The sequence below is a fragment of the Heterodontus francisci genome, chromosome 15 (assembly GCF_036365525.1).
Source record: "Heterodontus francisci isolate sHetFra1 chromosome 15, sHetFra1.hap1, whole genome shotgun sequence".
Taxonomy (NCBI): Eukaryota; Metazoa; Chordata; class Chondrichthyes; order Heterodontiformes; family Heterodontidae; genus Heterodontus; species Heterodontus francisci.
Window position 1 is genome coordinate 98229738 of NC_090385.1, and position 16248 is coordinate 98245985.

General features: G+C 46.0%; 1 protein-coding gene across 3 annotated transcripts in view; it reads left to right on the forward strand.

Moving 5' to 3' along the window:
• btk (Bruton agammaglobulinemia tyrosine kinase) overlaps nucleotides 1–16248 on the forward strand; it is a 738635-nt gene that overhangs the window by 719003 nt on the left and 3384 nt on the right. For all 3 annotated transcript variants that reach the window (XM_068047893.1, XM_068047894.1, XM_068047895.1), the window contains exon 17: nucleotides 1399–1556. In XM_068047893.1, coding sequence (XP_067903994.1) covers nucleotides 1399–1556 — 158 coding nt within the window. The remainder of the gene's footprint in view (nucleotides 1–1398; nucleotides 1557–16248) is intronic.

The following is a 16248-nucleotide window of genomic DNA, read 5'->3' on the forward strand; positions in this document are numbered from 1 at the left end:
GGTGTGAAATGTGGGTATGAGGCTTGGAACCTTGCTCTGTGTGTGATGGTGATGTGAAGTTATGAATGTGAGGGAGATGATTGATGGAGGTTGTTGGGAGCTGGGTGATGGGGGTGTGTGAGGTTAGTGGAATGTGGCATTTGAAGATACAATTACTGACCTTGAGCACTCGTGTGAGGTAATTGAACTTCTTTTGGCACTGCATCCAGGTCCTCAAGCCGACAGTCTTGGCATTGACCTGTACAACTATCTGATCCCATTTCCTTCTCAAAGTATGTCTGGAGGGCCTCCTGTGGATACAGGACTGCTCTCCTCCTGTCTACCTTCTGCACCAAGGCCTCCACTGCTGTGTCAGAGAACCTTGGAGCCCACTCTGCCATGTTGTGCCATTCCTGTCTCTGTCCCAGGTCCAAATCACTTCTGCAATGCATTCTAGCACCTGCTGCAGCCAAGGTGCACCTCCCCTTTAAGAGGTGTAGGCTGGCTTTAAATAGTGCAGGCTAGCTTGAACTTGTGCTAGCCCCTCTCACGCTTCTGTGCCCCCTCTTCACATGTGCAGTCACTCAACTGCACTTTTAATGCTGGCTGCATACTGCAATCATGTAAATGAACAAGCAGCTAGTAAAGGGTATGGAGAATAAGCAGAAGACTGGGATTAGAATGGGTGGGATATTAATTTTTTTTTAGAGATACAGCACTGAAACAGGCCCTTCGGCCCACCGAGTCTGTACCAACCATCAACCACCCACTTATACTAATCCTACATTAATCCCATATTCCCACCACATCCCCATAATTGGGGCAATTTATAATGGCCAATTTACCTATCAACCTGTAAGTCTTTGGCTGTGGGAGGAAACCGGAGCACCCGGCGAAAACCTACGCGGTCACGGGGAGAACTTGCAAACTCCAAACAGGCAGTACCCAGAATTGAACCCGGGGTTGCTGGAGCTGTGAGACTGCGGTGCTAACCACTGCGCCACTGTGCCAGCCATCTTCAATCCTCAATCTTAAATTCTTGGATATGGGGAGTGAGCAGGAGAGTGGGATTTGACTGGGTGGGATAGGAGTGAGCAGGAGAGTGGGATTTGACTGGGTGGGATATTAATGGATATGGGGAGTGAGCAGGAGAGTGGGATTTGACTGGGTGGCTCATGGAGAGAAACATCAATGCAGACTTGATGGGCTGAATGGCCTGTTTCGGTGCTGGAATGTGATTCGTCAATATCAGTTCAAAGGGGAGAAGCAGCAAAGGAAACAAAGGGAGAAGGTGAATGGGGCACTGGACCACCATTTGAGTGAGGGATGAGTGAGTTGGTTGTTTGAGCCATCACTAGTTTGCCTGGTGGCTGCCCTTGCTCGCTATGTGCTCATTGATGTCTTTACTCCATGTCACAGGGGTCCTGATGTGGGAGACCTTTGCCTTGGGGAAAACGCCCTACGAGAGATTCAGCAATGCAGACGTGGTGGAGCATATAATCCAGGGTCGGCGCCTGTACAGGCCTCAGCAGGCCTCCGAGAATGTCTATAACATCATGTATAGCTGCTGGGAAGATGTAAGTCTCTGACGTATTTATTGATTAACCACTCAGAGAGGAAATTTGGTGACCTTCAGAGTATTGTGAAACTGTTTCTGTGTCAGCTATGGCTCAGTAGGGGCACTCTCAGCTCTGTGTTTGAGGCTATGAGTTCAAGCCTCGGGCCAAAGACTTGACCACAACGTCAAGGTTGGCACTCCAAGTGCAGTACTGAGAGAGTGCTGCAGTGTTGGAGGTACTGTCGTTCAGATGGACGTTAAACTGAGACCCCTTCTTCCCTCTCAGATGGCTGTAAAACAGTCTGTAGCACTGTTTCAAAGAAGAGCAGGGTAATTCTCCTGGTATCTGGCCAATATTTATCTCGCAATCAATAAAATAGATTATCTGGTCATTATCATATTGCTGTTTTTGGGATCTTGCTGTACACAAATTGGCTGCCACATTCCCTGCCTTACAGCAGTGACTACTACAAAAGTACCTCATTGGCTGCAACACACTTTGAAATGTCCTGAGGTTGTGAAAGGCACCACAGAAATAAAAGTCTTTCTTTTTCCTGGTCACTCGTACTGCCCAGTGTGGATTTGAGCAGGAAGATCCCAGTTTCAATGGTACCTGGTCTGGCTGTCAGATTCTAGGGGCAGTGGTCCCAATGCTATTCTGAGGGGGAGAGGGAATAGTCATCCTGGGTTCCTGCTTCTGTCGCTGTGTCCTACACACCCCATGGTTGAATAGTCAAGTAAATTTCACTTTCATGGGTGAAGAATGGCTGGTTGGGTGAGATATCTGTTTGGAATAGGGAGATGGCAGGACCATTGCATCGCAATCAGAGTCTTCGAGAGAGGAGAGGATGAAGGCGAGGGATTGGGTTTTTTGTCCCTGCTGGTGGCCTATTGGGTGGCAAGGAAGGATGGAGCCAGATAAGTGGGTGGGTGGGGGAGAGCTGCCTGGCTTTCCGCTCTATGCTGCAGCTGGCTGTTGCAATCTGCCCAGGTGTGGGCACAGGAAATGCCCTCCCCTTCTTGCTTCCGGACCTCCATTTATCTCCCCCTTTATCTTCCTCGACCCTCTCCCTCACCCCTCTCCCTCTACCCTTTCCCTCTCTCCTTCCACTCTCTTCCCATCACCCTTTCCCTCTCTCCTTCCACTCTCTTCCCATCATCCTTTCCCTCTCTCCTTTCACTCTCTTCCCATCACCCTTTCCCTCTCTCCTTCCACTCTCTCCCCATCACCCTTTCCCTCCTCCTTTGTCTCTCCCCATGATTTCTTTCCATCCCCCATCCCCCATACTCCTTCTCCTCTTTCTCCTTGTCTCCCCCTCATCTTCTTCCAGTCACCCCACTCACCCTTTCCCACCTTCATCGAGATAGTCCCAGTACTCAGTGAAGCAAATAAAATGATCAAAATGACAGAAGGCAAAGATTGGTGTGGGAGAAATGGGTTTTGATTTATGGGGCATTGGCACCAGTACTGGGCAAAGTGGGAGCTGTACCGTTGGGATGATCTGCACTTGAACCATGCTGGGACCTGTGTTCTGGTGAGTCATATAACTAGGTCAAGAGGGCTTTAAACGAAGAGAGAAGAGAAGGTAAGAGAGCAAGATAGCAATAAGGATAAGGATAGACAGGGTGGGCGTTGCTGGCTAGGCCAACATTTATTGCCCATTCCTAATTGCCTTTGAGAATGTAGTGGTGAGCTGCCTTCTTGAACTGCTGCAGCCCTTGGGGTGTACATACACCAACAGTGCTGTTAGGAAGGGAGTTCCAGAATTTTGACCCAGCGACGGTGAAGGAACAGCAATATTTTTTTTAATTTCCAAAATATACTTTATTCATAAAAATCTGTAAAAATTACATTCCCAAACAGTTTAAAACAGCATCAAGTCAAAAAATACAAACAGTGCAAAGGTGATCAGTGTCCTTCTATACAATCATGAGTTGCCTCACAACCCTTCCATTTCATTATGGAAAACTTTATCAACTTTGCTTCCAATTTCTACCCTTCTCTCACCTTTACATGGTCCATCTCTGACACTTCCCTTCCCTTCTTCGACTTCTCTGTCTCCATCTCTGGGGATAGGTTGTCTACTAATATCCATTATAAGCCCACCGACTCCCACAGCTACCTCGACTACACTTCTTCACACCCTACCTCCTGTAAGGACTCCATTCCATTCTCCCAGTTTCTCCGTCTCCGACGCATCTGCTCTGACGATGCTACCTTCCATGACGGTGCTTCTGAGATGACCCCCTTTTTCCTCAACTGAGGATTTCCTCCCACTGTGGTTGACAGGGCCCTCAACCGTGTCCAGCCCATTCCCCGCACCTCTACCCTCACCCCTTCCCCTCCCTCCCAGAACCGTGACAGGGTTCCCCTTGTCCTCACTTTTCACCCCATCAGCCTCCATATCCAAAGGATCATCCTCCGCCATTTCCGCCACCTCCAGCGTGATGCCACTACCAGTCGCATCTTCCCCTCCCTTCCCCTGTCAGCATTCCGAAGGGATCGTTCCCTCCGCGACACCCTGGTCCACTCCTCCATTACCCCCACCAACTCGTCCCTGTCCCATGGCACCTTCCCCTGCAATCGCAGGAGGTGTAATACCTGCCCATTTACCTCCTCTCTCCTCACTATCCCAGGCCCCAAACACTCCTTTCAGGTGAAGCAGCGATTTACTTGTACTTCTTTCAATGTAGTATACTGTATTCGCTGCTCACAGTGTGGTCTCCTCTACATTGGGGAGACCAAGCGCAGACTGGGTGACCGCTTTGCGGAATATCTCCGCTCAGTCCGCAAGCAGGACCCTGAGCTTACGGTTGCTTGCCATTTCAACACTCCCCCCTGCTCTCATGCTCACATCTCTGTCCTGGGATTGCTGCAGTGTTCCAGTGAACATCAACGCAAGCTCGAGGAACAGCATCTCATTTATCGATTAGGCACACTACAGCCTGCCGGACTGAACATTGAGTTCAATAATTTCAGAGCATGACAGCCCCCCATTTTACTTTCATTTTTTGTTATTTTTTCTTCCTTTTTTTTTTGCATTCTTTTTTACATTTTTTACCATCTTTTTTTTGCATTTATTTCATTTCATTTTAGTTTGTTCAGTTTGCTTACCCACTGTTTTTTTCAGGTTTGCACTTGCTGCTGTTCAATATTCAGTGTATTAACACCTAATCTGTACTAATGCTTTGTCCTTCAACACACCATTAACATATTGTTTGCCTTTGCTCCGTGACCTTTTGGTCAGCTATGTGGCCTGGTCCAATCTAGACCTCCTTTGTTATCTCTTGCCCCACCCCCACCTCACTTGCTGATAACCTGTGACCTTTCTAATATTTGTCAGTTCCGAAGAAGGGTCACTGACCCGAAACGTTAACTCTGCTTCTCTTTTCACAGATGCTGCGAGACCTGCTGAGTGGTTCCAGCATTTCTTGTTTTTACTTCCATTTCATTGTCATGCCAATTACATTTTTACATTTACAGCACACAAAATTTTCCCGATACAGTTTGAGGGGTTTCCCATGGATCCAGCCCCTCAGTTCAGCTTGGTGGGGGGACCTTACACTGTGGTCTTTCCCCATTGAGCCTTTGCTGCGGCTGCCCCAAGCTTTAGTGCGTCCCTCAACACGTAGTCCTGGATCTTGGAATGTGCCAGTCTGCAACATTCGGTGGTGGACACCTCTTTGCGCTGGAAGACCAGCAAGTTTCGGGCAGACCAAAGGGCGTCTTTCACCGAATTGATAGTCCTCCGGCAGCAGTTGATGTTTGTCTCGGTGTGCGTCCCAGGGAACAGCCCGTAGAGCACAGACTCCTGTGTTACCGAGCTGCTTGGGATGAACCTCGACAAAAACCACTGCATCTCTTTCCACACCTGCTTTGCAAAGACACATTCCAGCAGGAGGTGGGCAACCGTCTCTTCCCCACCACAGCCACCGCGGGGGCATTACGCGGAGGGTGCGAGATTTCGGGCGTGCATGAAGGATCTGACGGGGAGGGCCCTTCTCACCACCAGCCAAGCTACATCTTGGTGCTTGTTTGAAAATTCTGGCGATGAGGCATTCCGCCAAATGACTTTGGCGGTCTGCTCGGGGAACCATCCGACAGAATCCACCGTCTCCTTTTCCCGTAGGGCCTTGAGGACATTCCGTGCAGACCACTGCCTAATGGATCGGTGGTCAAAGGTGTTTTCCCGCAGAAACTGCTCCACGAAGGATAGGTGGTACGGCACGGTCCAACTGCATGGAGCGTTCCGCGGCAATGTGACCAGGCCCATCCTTCGCAACACCGGGGACAGATAGAACCTCAGCACGTAGTGACACTTGGAGTTTGCGTACTGGAGGTGTACACACAGCTTAATGCAGCCACACACGAAGGTGGTCATCAGGATGAGGGCCACGTTGGGTACATTTTTCCCGCCCTTATCCAGAGATTTGAACATCGTGTCCCTCTGGACCCGGTCCATTTTAGATCCCCAGATGAAGCGGAAAATGGCTCGGGTGACTGCCACAGCGCAGGAGTGGGGTATGGGCCAGACCTGCGCCACGTACAGCAACAACGTGATGACCAGGTTCTTACCCACAATGGAGAGAGATCGCTGCCCCCACATGCCCAACTTTTGTTGTACCTTGGCTACTCGCTCCTCCCAGGTTTTGGTGCGCGCCCCTTCTGAACCATATCCCCAGCACCTTCAGGTAGTCTGACCTGATGGTGAAGGGGACAAAGGATCGGTCAGCCCAGTTCCCAAAGAACATGGCCTCGCTCTTGCCGTGGTTAACTTTGGCTCCCGAGGCCAGTTCGAACTGGTCGCAGATGCTCAAATATAGTTCCAAGTCAGGATGGTGTGTGACTAGGAGGGGAACTTGCAGCTGGTGGTGTTCCCATGCATCTGCTGCCTTTGTCCTTCTAGGTTGTGGAGGCCGCAGGTTTGGAAGGTGCTGTCGAAGGAGCCTTGGATAGTGCGCCAGCAAATAAGATGAGAGGTTATGACCTAACAGATGGAGGAGAGAGGTGTGTTCAGGTGAAGGGAAATTTAGAAATCGTAAGGGAAAGGCCAAGGCATAGGAACAGTATAGCATTGTGGGTAAAGACAAGCAGAATGGGACAGGAAGGGACAGAGAGTTTTACAGAAATTGTATATTCTGAATATGGTCATTGCAGAGAATAGAAGTAAAAAATGAAATTAAAGGTTCTTTATCTGAATGTGTGAAGCATCTGCAATAAGATAGATGAACCAGTGGCGCAAATAGAGGTAAATGATTTAGATCTAATCACCATCACATATACATGGTTACAAGGTGATCAAGGTTGGGAAATCAATATTCCAGGGTACACAATATTTTGAAAAGACAGACAGAATAGCAAAGGAGGGGTAGCACTGATAGTAAGGGATGACATAAGGGCATTAGTGAGAAAGGATCTGGCTTCAGAAGATCATGAAGTAGAATCAATATGAGTGGAAATTAGGAATAACAAGAATCAGAAAATGCTTGTGGGAGTAGTTTATCGGCCCCCTAACAATAGTTATACCATTGGAAAGAGCATTAAACAAGAAATTATTGGAGCTTTTAACAAAAGCAATATAATAATTGTGGGGGACGTTAACATTCATACAGACTGGGACAATGAAATTGGCAAGAATGGTACAGAAGATGAGTTTGTAGAATGCTTTCAGGACAGTTTCTTGGAGCAATATGTTGTGGAACCAATTGGGGATAAAGTTATCTTAGATATAGTATTTTGTAATGAAATAGGGTTAATTAGTAATGTCATAGTGAAAGATCCACTGGGAAATAGTGATCATAAGACAATTGAATTCCATGTTATGTTTTAAAGTGACATACTCCAATCCAAACAAGAATCTTAAACTTAAACAAAGGCAATTATGTAGGTATGAGGGGAGAACTGGCTAAGGTAAATTGGGTAAATAGACTAAAAGGTATGGAAGTAAATGAACAGTGGGAAACCTTTAAAGAAACAATTCAAAATGTTCAACAAAAATACATTTGGGAGGTAGAGGAGCAGATATGTTGACAGATTTTGGAAAGATGTAAAGGTAACAGGGTTGTTGTGGTGGGTGATTTTAACTTCCCCTATATTGACTGGGACTCACTTAGTGCTAGGGGCTTGGATGGGGCAGAATTTGTAATGAGCACCCAGGAGAGCTTCTTGAAACAATATGTAGATAGTCCAACTAGGGAAGGGGCTGTACTGGGGAATGAGCCCGGCCAGGTGGTCAAAGTCTCAGTAGGGGAGCATTTCGGAAACAGTGACCATAATTCCATAAGGTACTTGTGGATAAGGATAAGAGTAGTCCTCGGGTGAAGGTGCTAAATTGGGGGAAGGCTAATTATAACAATATTAGGCAGGAACTGAAGAATTTAGATTGGGGGCGGCTGTTTGAGGGTAAATCAACATCTGACATGTGGGAGTCTTTCAAACGTCAGTTGCTTAGAATCCAGGACTGGCATGTTCCTGTGAGGAAGGAGGATAAGTTTGGCAAGTTTCGGGAACCTTGGATAACGCGGGATATTGGATATTGTGAGCCTAGTCAAAAAGAAAAAGAAAGCATTCGTAAGGGCGAGAAGGCTGGGAACAGACAAAGCCCTTGAGCCCTTGGGCGGCACAGTGGTTAGCACCGCAGCCTCACAGCTCCAGGGACCTGGGTTCAATTCTGGGTACTGCCTGTGCGGAGTTTGCAAGTTCTCCCTGTGACCGTGTGGGTTTTCGCCAGGTGCTCCGGTTTCCTCCCACAGCCAAAGACTTGCAGGTTGATAGGTAAATTGGCCATCGTAAATTGCCCCTAGTGTTGGTAGGGAATATGGGATTACTGTAGGGTTAGTGTAAATGGGTGGTTGTTGGTTGGCACAGACTCGGTGGGCCGAAGGGCCTGTTTCAGTGCTGTATCTCTAAATAAATAATATAAAGACAGTAGGTAGGAACTTAAGCAAGGAGTCAGGAGGGCTAAGGGGGGTCATGAACAGTCATTGGCAAACAGGATTAAGGGGAATCCCAAGGTTTTTTATACATATATAAAGATCAAGAGGGTAACCAGGGAAAGGGTTGGCTCACTCAAGGACAGAGGAGGGAATCTATGTGTGGAACCAGAGGAAATGGGCAAGATAGTAAATGAGTACTTTGCATCAGTATTCACCAAAGAGAAGGATTTGGTGGATGATGAGTCCAGGGAAGGGAGTGTAGATCGTCTGGGTCATGTCGTGATCAAAAAGGAGGAGGTGTTGGGTGTCTTGCAAAACACTAAGGTAGATAAGTCCCCAGGGCCTGATGGGATCTACCCCAGAATACTGAGGGAGGCAAGGGAAGAAATTGCTGGGGCCTTGACAGAAATCTTTGTATCCTCATTGGCTACAGGTGAGGTCCCAGAGGACTTGAGAATAGTCAATGTTGTTCCTTTGTTTAAGAAGGGTAGCAAGGATAATCCAGGAAATTATAGGCCGGTGAGCCTTACGTCAGTGGTAGAGAAATTATTAGAGAGGATCCTTCGGGACAGGATTTACTCCCATTTGGAAACAAATGAACTTATTAACGAGAGGCAACATGGTTTTGTGAAGGGGAGGTCATGTCTCACTAACTTGATTGAGTTTTTTGAGGAAGTGACAAAGATGATTGATGAAGGAAGGGCAATGGATGTTGTCTATATGGACTTCAGTAAAGCCCTTGATAAGGTCCTTCATGGCAGACTGGAACAAAAGGCGAATTCACACGGGATCAGAGGTGAGCTGGCAAGATGGATACAGAACTGGCTTGGTCATAGAAGACAGAGGGTAGCGGTGGAAGGGTGCTTTTCTGAATGGAGGGATGTGACTAGTGGTGTTCTGCAGGGATCAGTGCTGGGACCTTTGCTGTTTGTATTATATATAAATGATTTGGAGGAACATGTAGCTGGTCTGATTAGTAAGTTTGCGGACAACACAAAGGTTGGTGGAGTTGCGGACAGTGATGAGGATTGTCAGAGGATACAGCAGGATATAAATCGGTTGGAGACTTGGGCGGAGAAATGGCAGATGGAGTTTAATCCGGACAAATGTGAGGTAATGCATTTTGGAAGATCTAATACAGGTGGGAGGTATACAGTAAATGGCAGAACCCTTAGGAGTATTGACAGGCAGAGAGATCTGGGTGTACAGGTCCACAGGTCACTGAAAGTGGCAACGCAGTTGGATAAGGTAGTCAAGAAGGCATACGGCATGCTTGCCTTCATCGGTCGGGGCATAGAGTATAAAAATTGGCAAGTCATGCTGCAGCTGTACAAAATTTTAGTTAGGCCACACTTAGAATATTGTGTGCAATTCTGGTCGCCACACTACCAGAAGGACGTGGAGGCTTTGGAGAGGGTACAGAAGAGGTTTACCAGGATGTTGCCTGGTCTGGAGGGCATTAGCTATGAGGAGAGGTTGGATAAACTCGGATTATTTTCACTGGAACGACGGAGGTGGAGGGGCGACATGATAGAGGTTTACAAAGTTATGAGTGGCATGGACAGAGTGGATAGTCAGAAGCTTTTTCCCAGGGTGGAAGAGTCAGTTACTAGGGGACATAGGTTTAAGGTGCGAGGAGCAAAGTTTAGAGGGGATGTGCGAGGCAAGTTCTTTACACAGAGGGTGGTGAGTGCCTGGAACTTGCTGCCGGGAGAGGAAGCAGGTACGATAGCGACGTTTAAGAGGCATCTTGACAAATACATGAATAGGATGGGAATAGAGGGATACGGTCCCCGGAAGTGCAGAAGGTTTTAGTTTAGACAGGCATCAAGATCGGCGCAGGCTTGGAGGGCCGAATGGCCTGTTCCTGTGCTGTACTGTTCTTTGTTCTTTATTCCATTGAAGAACAAAAACTCAGCAAAAAAGACCCATCCAGAGCGTAGGGATAAACCAGGCATTTTCAAGTTGGCACACAGTGAATAGTGGAGTGCCGCAAGGATCAGTGCTGGGGCCTCATCTATTTACAATATATGTTAATGACTTAGACGAAGAGACAGAGAGTAATGTATCTAAGTTTGCTGATGATACAAAGGTAGGTGGAAAGGTAAGCTGTGGGAAAGACACAGAGGGGCTGCTAAAGAGATATAGACAGGTTAAGTGAGTGGGCAACAAGATGGCAGATGGAGTTTAATGTGGGGAAGTGTGAAGTTATTCACTTTGGTCATAACAATAGAAAAGCAGAATATTTTTTCAAAGGTGTGAAACTTGTAAATGTTGATGTTCAAAGAGACTTGGGTGTGCTTGTCCAAGGAATTCAGAAAGTTAGCATGGAGGTACAGCAAGCAATTAGGAACGCAAATAGCATATTGCCTTTATTGCAAGGGAGTACAGGAATAAAGAAGTCTTGCTACAATTGTGCAGGGTGTTGGTGAGATCACATCTGGAGTATTGTGTGCAGGAAGGATATACTTGCATTGGACACGGTACAGCGAAGGTTATCTAAATTCGTCCCTGGGATGAGGAGGTTGTCCTATGATGAGAGGCTGAGTAAATTGGGCCTATATTCTGTGGAGTTTAGAAGAATGAGAGGTGCTCTCATTGAAACGTACAAGATTCTGAAGGGGCTGGATAGGATAGACACTGAGAGATTGTTTTCTGCTGCTCGAGGAATCTAAAACACGGGAACACAGTCTCAGGATAAGGGAAAGATCATTTCGGACTGAGATGAGGAGAAATTACTTCACTCAAAGGGTTGTGAACCTTTGGAATTCTCTGCCCCAGAGGGTTATGGATGTTCCATCATTGAATACATTTCAGGCTGGGATAGACAGATTTTTGGGCTCTCAGGGAATCATGGGATATGGGGAGCAGGTGGGAAAGTGGAATTGAAGCCTACTTTCATGGAATTGAAGGCAAATAATTGACCTGATTAGAAGATTGGCTGAGTGACAGGAGACAGAGTAGGGATAATGGGCGGGTACTCTAATTGGCAGGATGTGACTAGTGGTGTTCCACAACGATCTGTGTTGGGGTCTTGACTATTCACAGCATTTATTAATGACTTAAATGATGGGATAGAAAACCAAGAATCCAAATTTGTCGATGACACAAAGATAGTTGGCATTGTAAGCAGTGTAGATGGAAGTATAAAATTACGAAGAGATATTGATAGATTAAGTTAAAGAGCAAAACTGTGGCAAATGGATTTCAGGTAAATGTAAGTTAATCAAATTTGAACCTAAAAAGGATAGAACAGGTATTTCTAAATGGTGAAACTCTAGAGCAGTGGAGCTCCAAACTGACTCAGGGGTCCAGGAACACAGATCATTAAAATATCATGAACCAGTACAGAAAATAATCAAAAAGCCTAATGGAATGCTGGCCTTTATATCAGGAGGAGTAGAATACAAGTGGGTAGAACAAGGCCCTAGTTGGACCACACCTGGAATACTATAGAATCTATTAGCCTTGGAGGGAGTGCAGCGTAGGTCTACCAGAACAATATGTGGACTCCGAGCATTAAATTACAAGGAGAGATTTCACAAATTAGATGCTGGTGAAAGATCATCAATCTCTCCACAGATGCTGCCAGATCTGTTGAGTGTTTCCAGTATTTTCTGTTTTTATTGCACAAACTAGGGTTGTTTTCCCTGGAAATTAGAAAGTTAAAGGGAGATTTGATCCAAGTTTTCAAGATACTAAGGGGAAAAGATAGTGTAGAGAGACAGAAACTATTTCCACTGTTTGGGTGTCTAGGACTAGGACGCATAGTCTAAATATCAGAACAGGCCTTTCGGGAGTGAAATTAGGAAACACTGCTGCAAACAGAGGATGGTAGAAATTTGGAACTCTCTTCTGCAAACAGTAACTGATGATAGATCAGATGTTAATCTTAAAACAGAGATTGATAGATTTTGGTTAACCAAAGGTATTAAGGGACATGGGGCAAATATGGAGTTCGGTCACAGATCAGCCATGATCTCATTGAATGGCAGAACAGGCTCGAGGGGCTAAATGGCCTTCTCCTGTTCCTATGTTCCTATATTGTCCTATGTACATACTTCAGCTTCATGGCTGAGTATATGACACAGGTATATACCCCATGTACACGGCCCAGGTACATGACTCAGATACACATCTCAGATACACAGCTGACGGACACACTCAGGTACACAGCTTAGATACATGTTCAGGTACATGGCTCAGCTAAGCGTTTCAGGGCCTGACAGGCCAGCAGCGTTCCTTCTAATTTCTTTTTTGGAGTGCGCGGACAATTTGTTTAAGTATGTGGCCCCTTTTGCACTACACGTGCGGTGATTTATAGGGGCTGACTTGTGCACGACCTGCCAGGGGACTTATGGGTTGTGGCTGCACAGCTTCAAGGGACCATTGCAGGCCAGTCCTACCTCCCTTCATTGGAGATTAGTTTGAGCAACAGGAGATCATCTTGAGCCTCTGTCCCACACACAGAAAGCAGCTCATGTTTGGTGGCATCAGCCCCAGAATCTGGTACAACAGGGCAATTGCAGCCTCCAAGGTGGGGACGTTGTGGTGCTGGACAGTACTGATGTGAAACTACACAGTATTTACACTGCAGAAACACGTCATTCAGCCCAACTATACAGGTGTTTGTGCTCCACACAAGCCTCCTCCGAGCTTACTTCATCTCACCCTATCAACATATCTTTCTATTTCTTTCTCCCCAACGTGCTTATCCTACTTCCCCTTAAAGGCATCTATCCTATTCACCTTAACTGCTCCCTGTGGTAGTGAGTTCCACATTCTAATCAATCTCTGGGTAAAGAAATTTCTTCTGAATTCCTCATTGGTGAGACCACACCTGGAATATTGTGTGCAGTTTTATCTCCTTACCTAAGGACAGATATACTTGCCATAGAGGGAGAGCAATAAAGGTTCACCAAATTCCCGGGATGGAGGAATTGTCCTATGAGGAAAATTTAAATAGACTGGGCCTTTATTCTCTAGAGTTGAGAAGAATGAGAGGTGATCTCATTCAAACATACAAAATTCTTACAGGGCTCGACAGGGTAGATGCAGGAAGGATGTTTTCCCGGCTTGGAGTCTAGAACCAGGGAACACAGTCTCAGAATAAGGGGCAGGCCATTTAGGACTGAGATGAGGAGGAATTTCTTTACTCAGAGGGTAGTGAATCTTTGGAATTCTCTGCCCCAGAGGGCTATGGAGGCTCAGTTGTTGAGTATGTTCAAGACTGAGATCGATAGATTTCTACATAATAGAAACATCAAGGGATACGGGGATAGTGCAGGAAAATGGTGTTGAAGTAAAAGATCAGCCATGATCTCATTGAATGGTGGAGCAGGCTCGAAGGGCTGAATGGCCTTCTCCTGCTCCTATTTAGATTAGAGATACAGCACTGAAACAGGCCCTTCGGCCCACTGAGTCTGTGCCGAACATCAATCACCCATTTATACTAATCCTACACTAATCCCATATTCCTACCAAACATCCCCGCCTGTCCCTATATTTCCCTACCACCTACCTGTACTAGTGACAATTTATAATGGCCAATTAACCTATCAATCTGCAAGTCTTTTGGCTTGTGGGAGGAAACCGGAGCACCCGGAGAAAACCCACGCAGACACAGGGAGAACTTGCAAACTCCACACAGGCAGTACCCGGAATTGAACCCGGGTCGCTGGAGCTGTGAGGCTGCGGTGCTAACCACTGCGCCACTGTGCCGCCCTCATTTCTTATGCTTTTATTGGTGACTATCTTATATTTATGGCTTTTAGGTTTGGAGTCACCACAAATGAAAACATCTTCTCTATGTTGACCCTCTCAAACCCCTTCATAATTTTAAAGACCTCTATCGGGCGCCCTTCAGCTGTCACTTTTGTAGAGAAAAGGGCCCCAGCCTGTTCAATCGTTCCCAATAGTTATAACCTTCTGGTAATACTCTAACTCAGCTAACCTTAAGCTCTAACCTTAAGTTGGAGAGAACTGCTTAATTGAACCAATTCTTTAATAAAAACAAGAAATGTTGGAAATACTCAGCAGGTCTTGCAGCATCTGTGGAGAAATAAGCAGAGTTAACCTTTCAGGTCAGTGACCTGAAGAAGGGTCACTGACCTGAAAGGTTAACTTTGCTTCTCTCTCCACAGATGCTGCCAGACCTGCTGAGTATTTCCAGCATTTCTTGTTTTTATTTCAGATTTCCAGCATCTGCAGTATTTTGCTTTTATTTTACAGTTCTTTAATAAGTGCTGCACCTTGTACTGGAAGCTGTGATACTGGTACAAAAAAATCTGCAAATTGCAAATTACAATTATTTTTAGCAAAAGGTTAAATGACAGCAGAATAACTGATTATCCAGTCAACAGACTGCTACTTCACAATCCCAAAGTCCTGCAGCCTGACTCCATTACCCAGGCAACATATTGAAGAATGGCGGGCGCTAATGGCTCAGAGTGAACACCCAACTTACCGTGGGGGTTTGGAGACAAGGCTGACAGGTCATGGGAGACTCCTCCAGGAAGAAAGAACTTGCATTTATATCGTGCCCTTCACAATGTCGGCACTTTACAGCCAATGAAGTGTGTGTGTCTCTGTCTATCTTTCTCCATCGCTGTCTCTCTCGCCCTGCTTTTTGCTCTCTGTGTCACTGACTCTCTTCCTGCCTCTTCTTTTCTTTCTTTCTTTCTTTCTCTCTTTCTTTCTTTCTCTCTTTCTTTCTTTCTCTCTTTCTTTCTTTCTTTCTCTCTCTTTCCCTTAAGTCTATCTGTCTCTCTGCCTATATCTCTCTCTGTCTGTCTCTCTGTCTCTGTTTCTATCATTCTCTTTTCCTTTCATTCTTTTTCTGTCACTCAATCTCTCTTGCTCTCTTTCTTTCTAGCTCTATCTCTCCCTCTACCTTTTTCTCTCACTTTATCTCTCTCACTTTCACTGTTTCTTTGCCTTGCTTTGTCTCTCCCTGTCCCTTTTTCTCTCTGCCTTTCTCTCTTCCTCTTTCTCTCCATCCCTCAATCTCTCTCTCTTGCTTTCTTCTTTGTAGTCTCCCTGACTCTTCCTCTACATCTCTTTCTCTCTCTCTCGCTGTCTGTCTCATTTTCTCTGTCTCTTTCTCTGTCTGCCTGTCTCTCTCTATCTCTCCCTTCTGCATCCACAGCATTCTAGGGAGAGAGTTTCAAATTTCCACTGTCCTTTTTGTGAGAAAGTGTTTCCTGATTTCACTGTGAAATGGCCAAGCTCTAATTATAAGATTATTTCCCCTTCTTCTTGATTCCCGCACTGGAGGAAATAGTTTCTTTTATAAATCCTATCAAATCCTTTTAACATTAACTCAGTCAGATCACCTTCAATCATCTATATTCAAGGGAGTACAAGCCAAGTTTATGTAACCTTCCAACATAATTTAACCCTCTGAGCCTTGGTACGATTCTGGTGAATCTGCACTGCACCAGCTCCAAGGCAAGTATATTCTGCCTGCGGTACGGTGCCCAGAACTGAACACGGTTACTCCAGATGGGGTCTGAGCAGAGCTCTACAGCAGAAAACTAGAGCAAGGAAGTTGTAAAACTGTTGAAGTAATCTCATGTCCTAAGTGTCATAGAATCTAAGATCAAGGGGACAGGGGATGGGAGGTGGGTTGCTGAATCACGATAAAGAGGTTCCCAGAATAAACCATCTTACACCAGGAATGTTACAAGGATCTTTTATACAAACTAGCCAGAAAGTGAAAAGATTCTGAAAGATTTTAAGTAAACTGCAACACCCTCCCCTCATCCCCACAATAA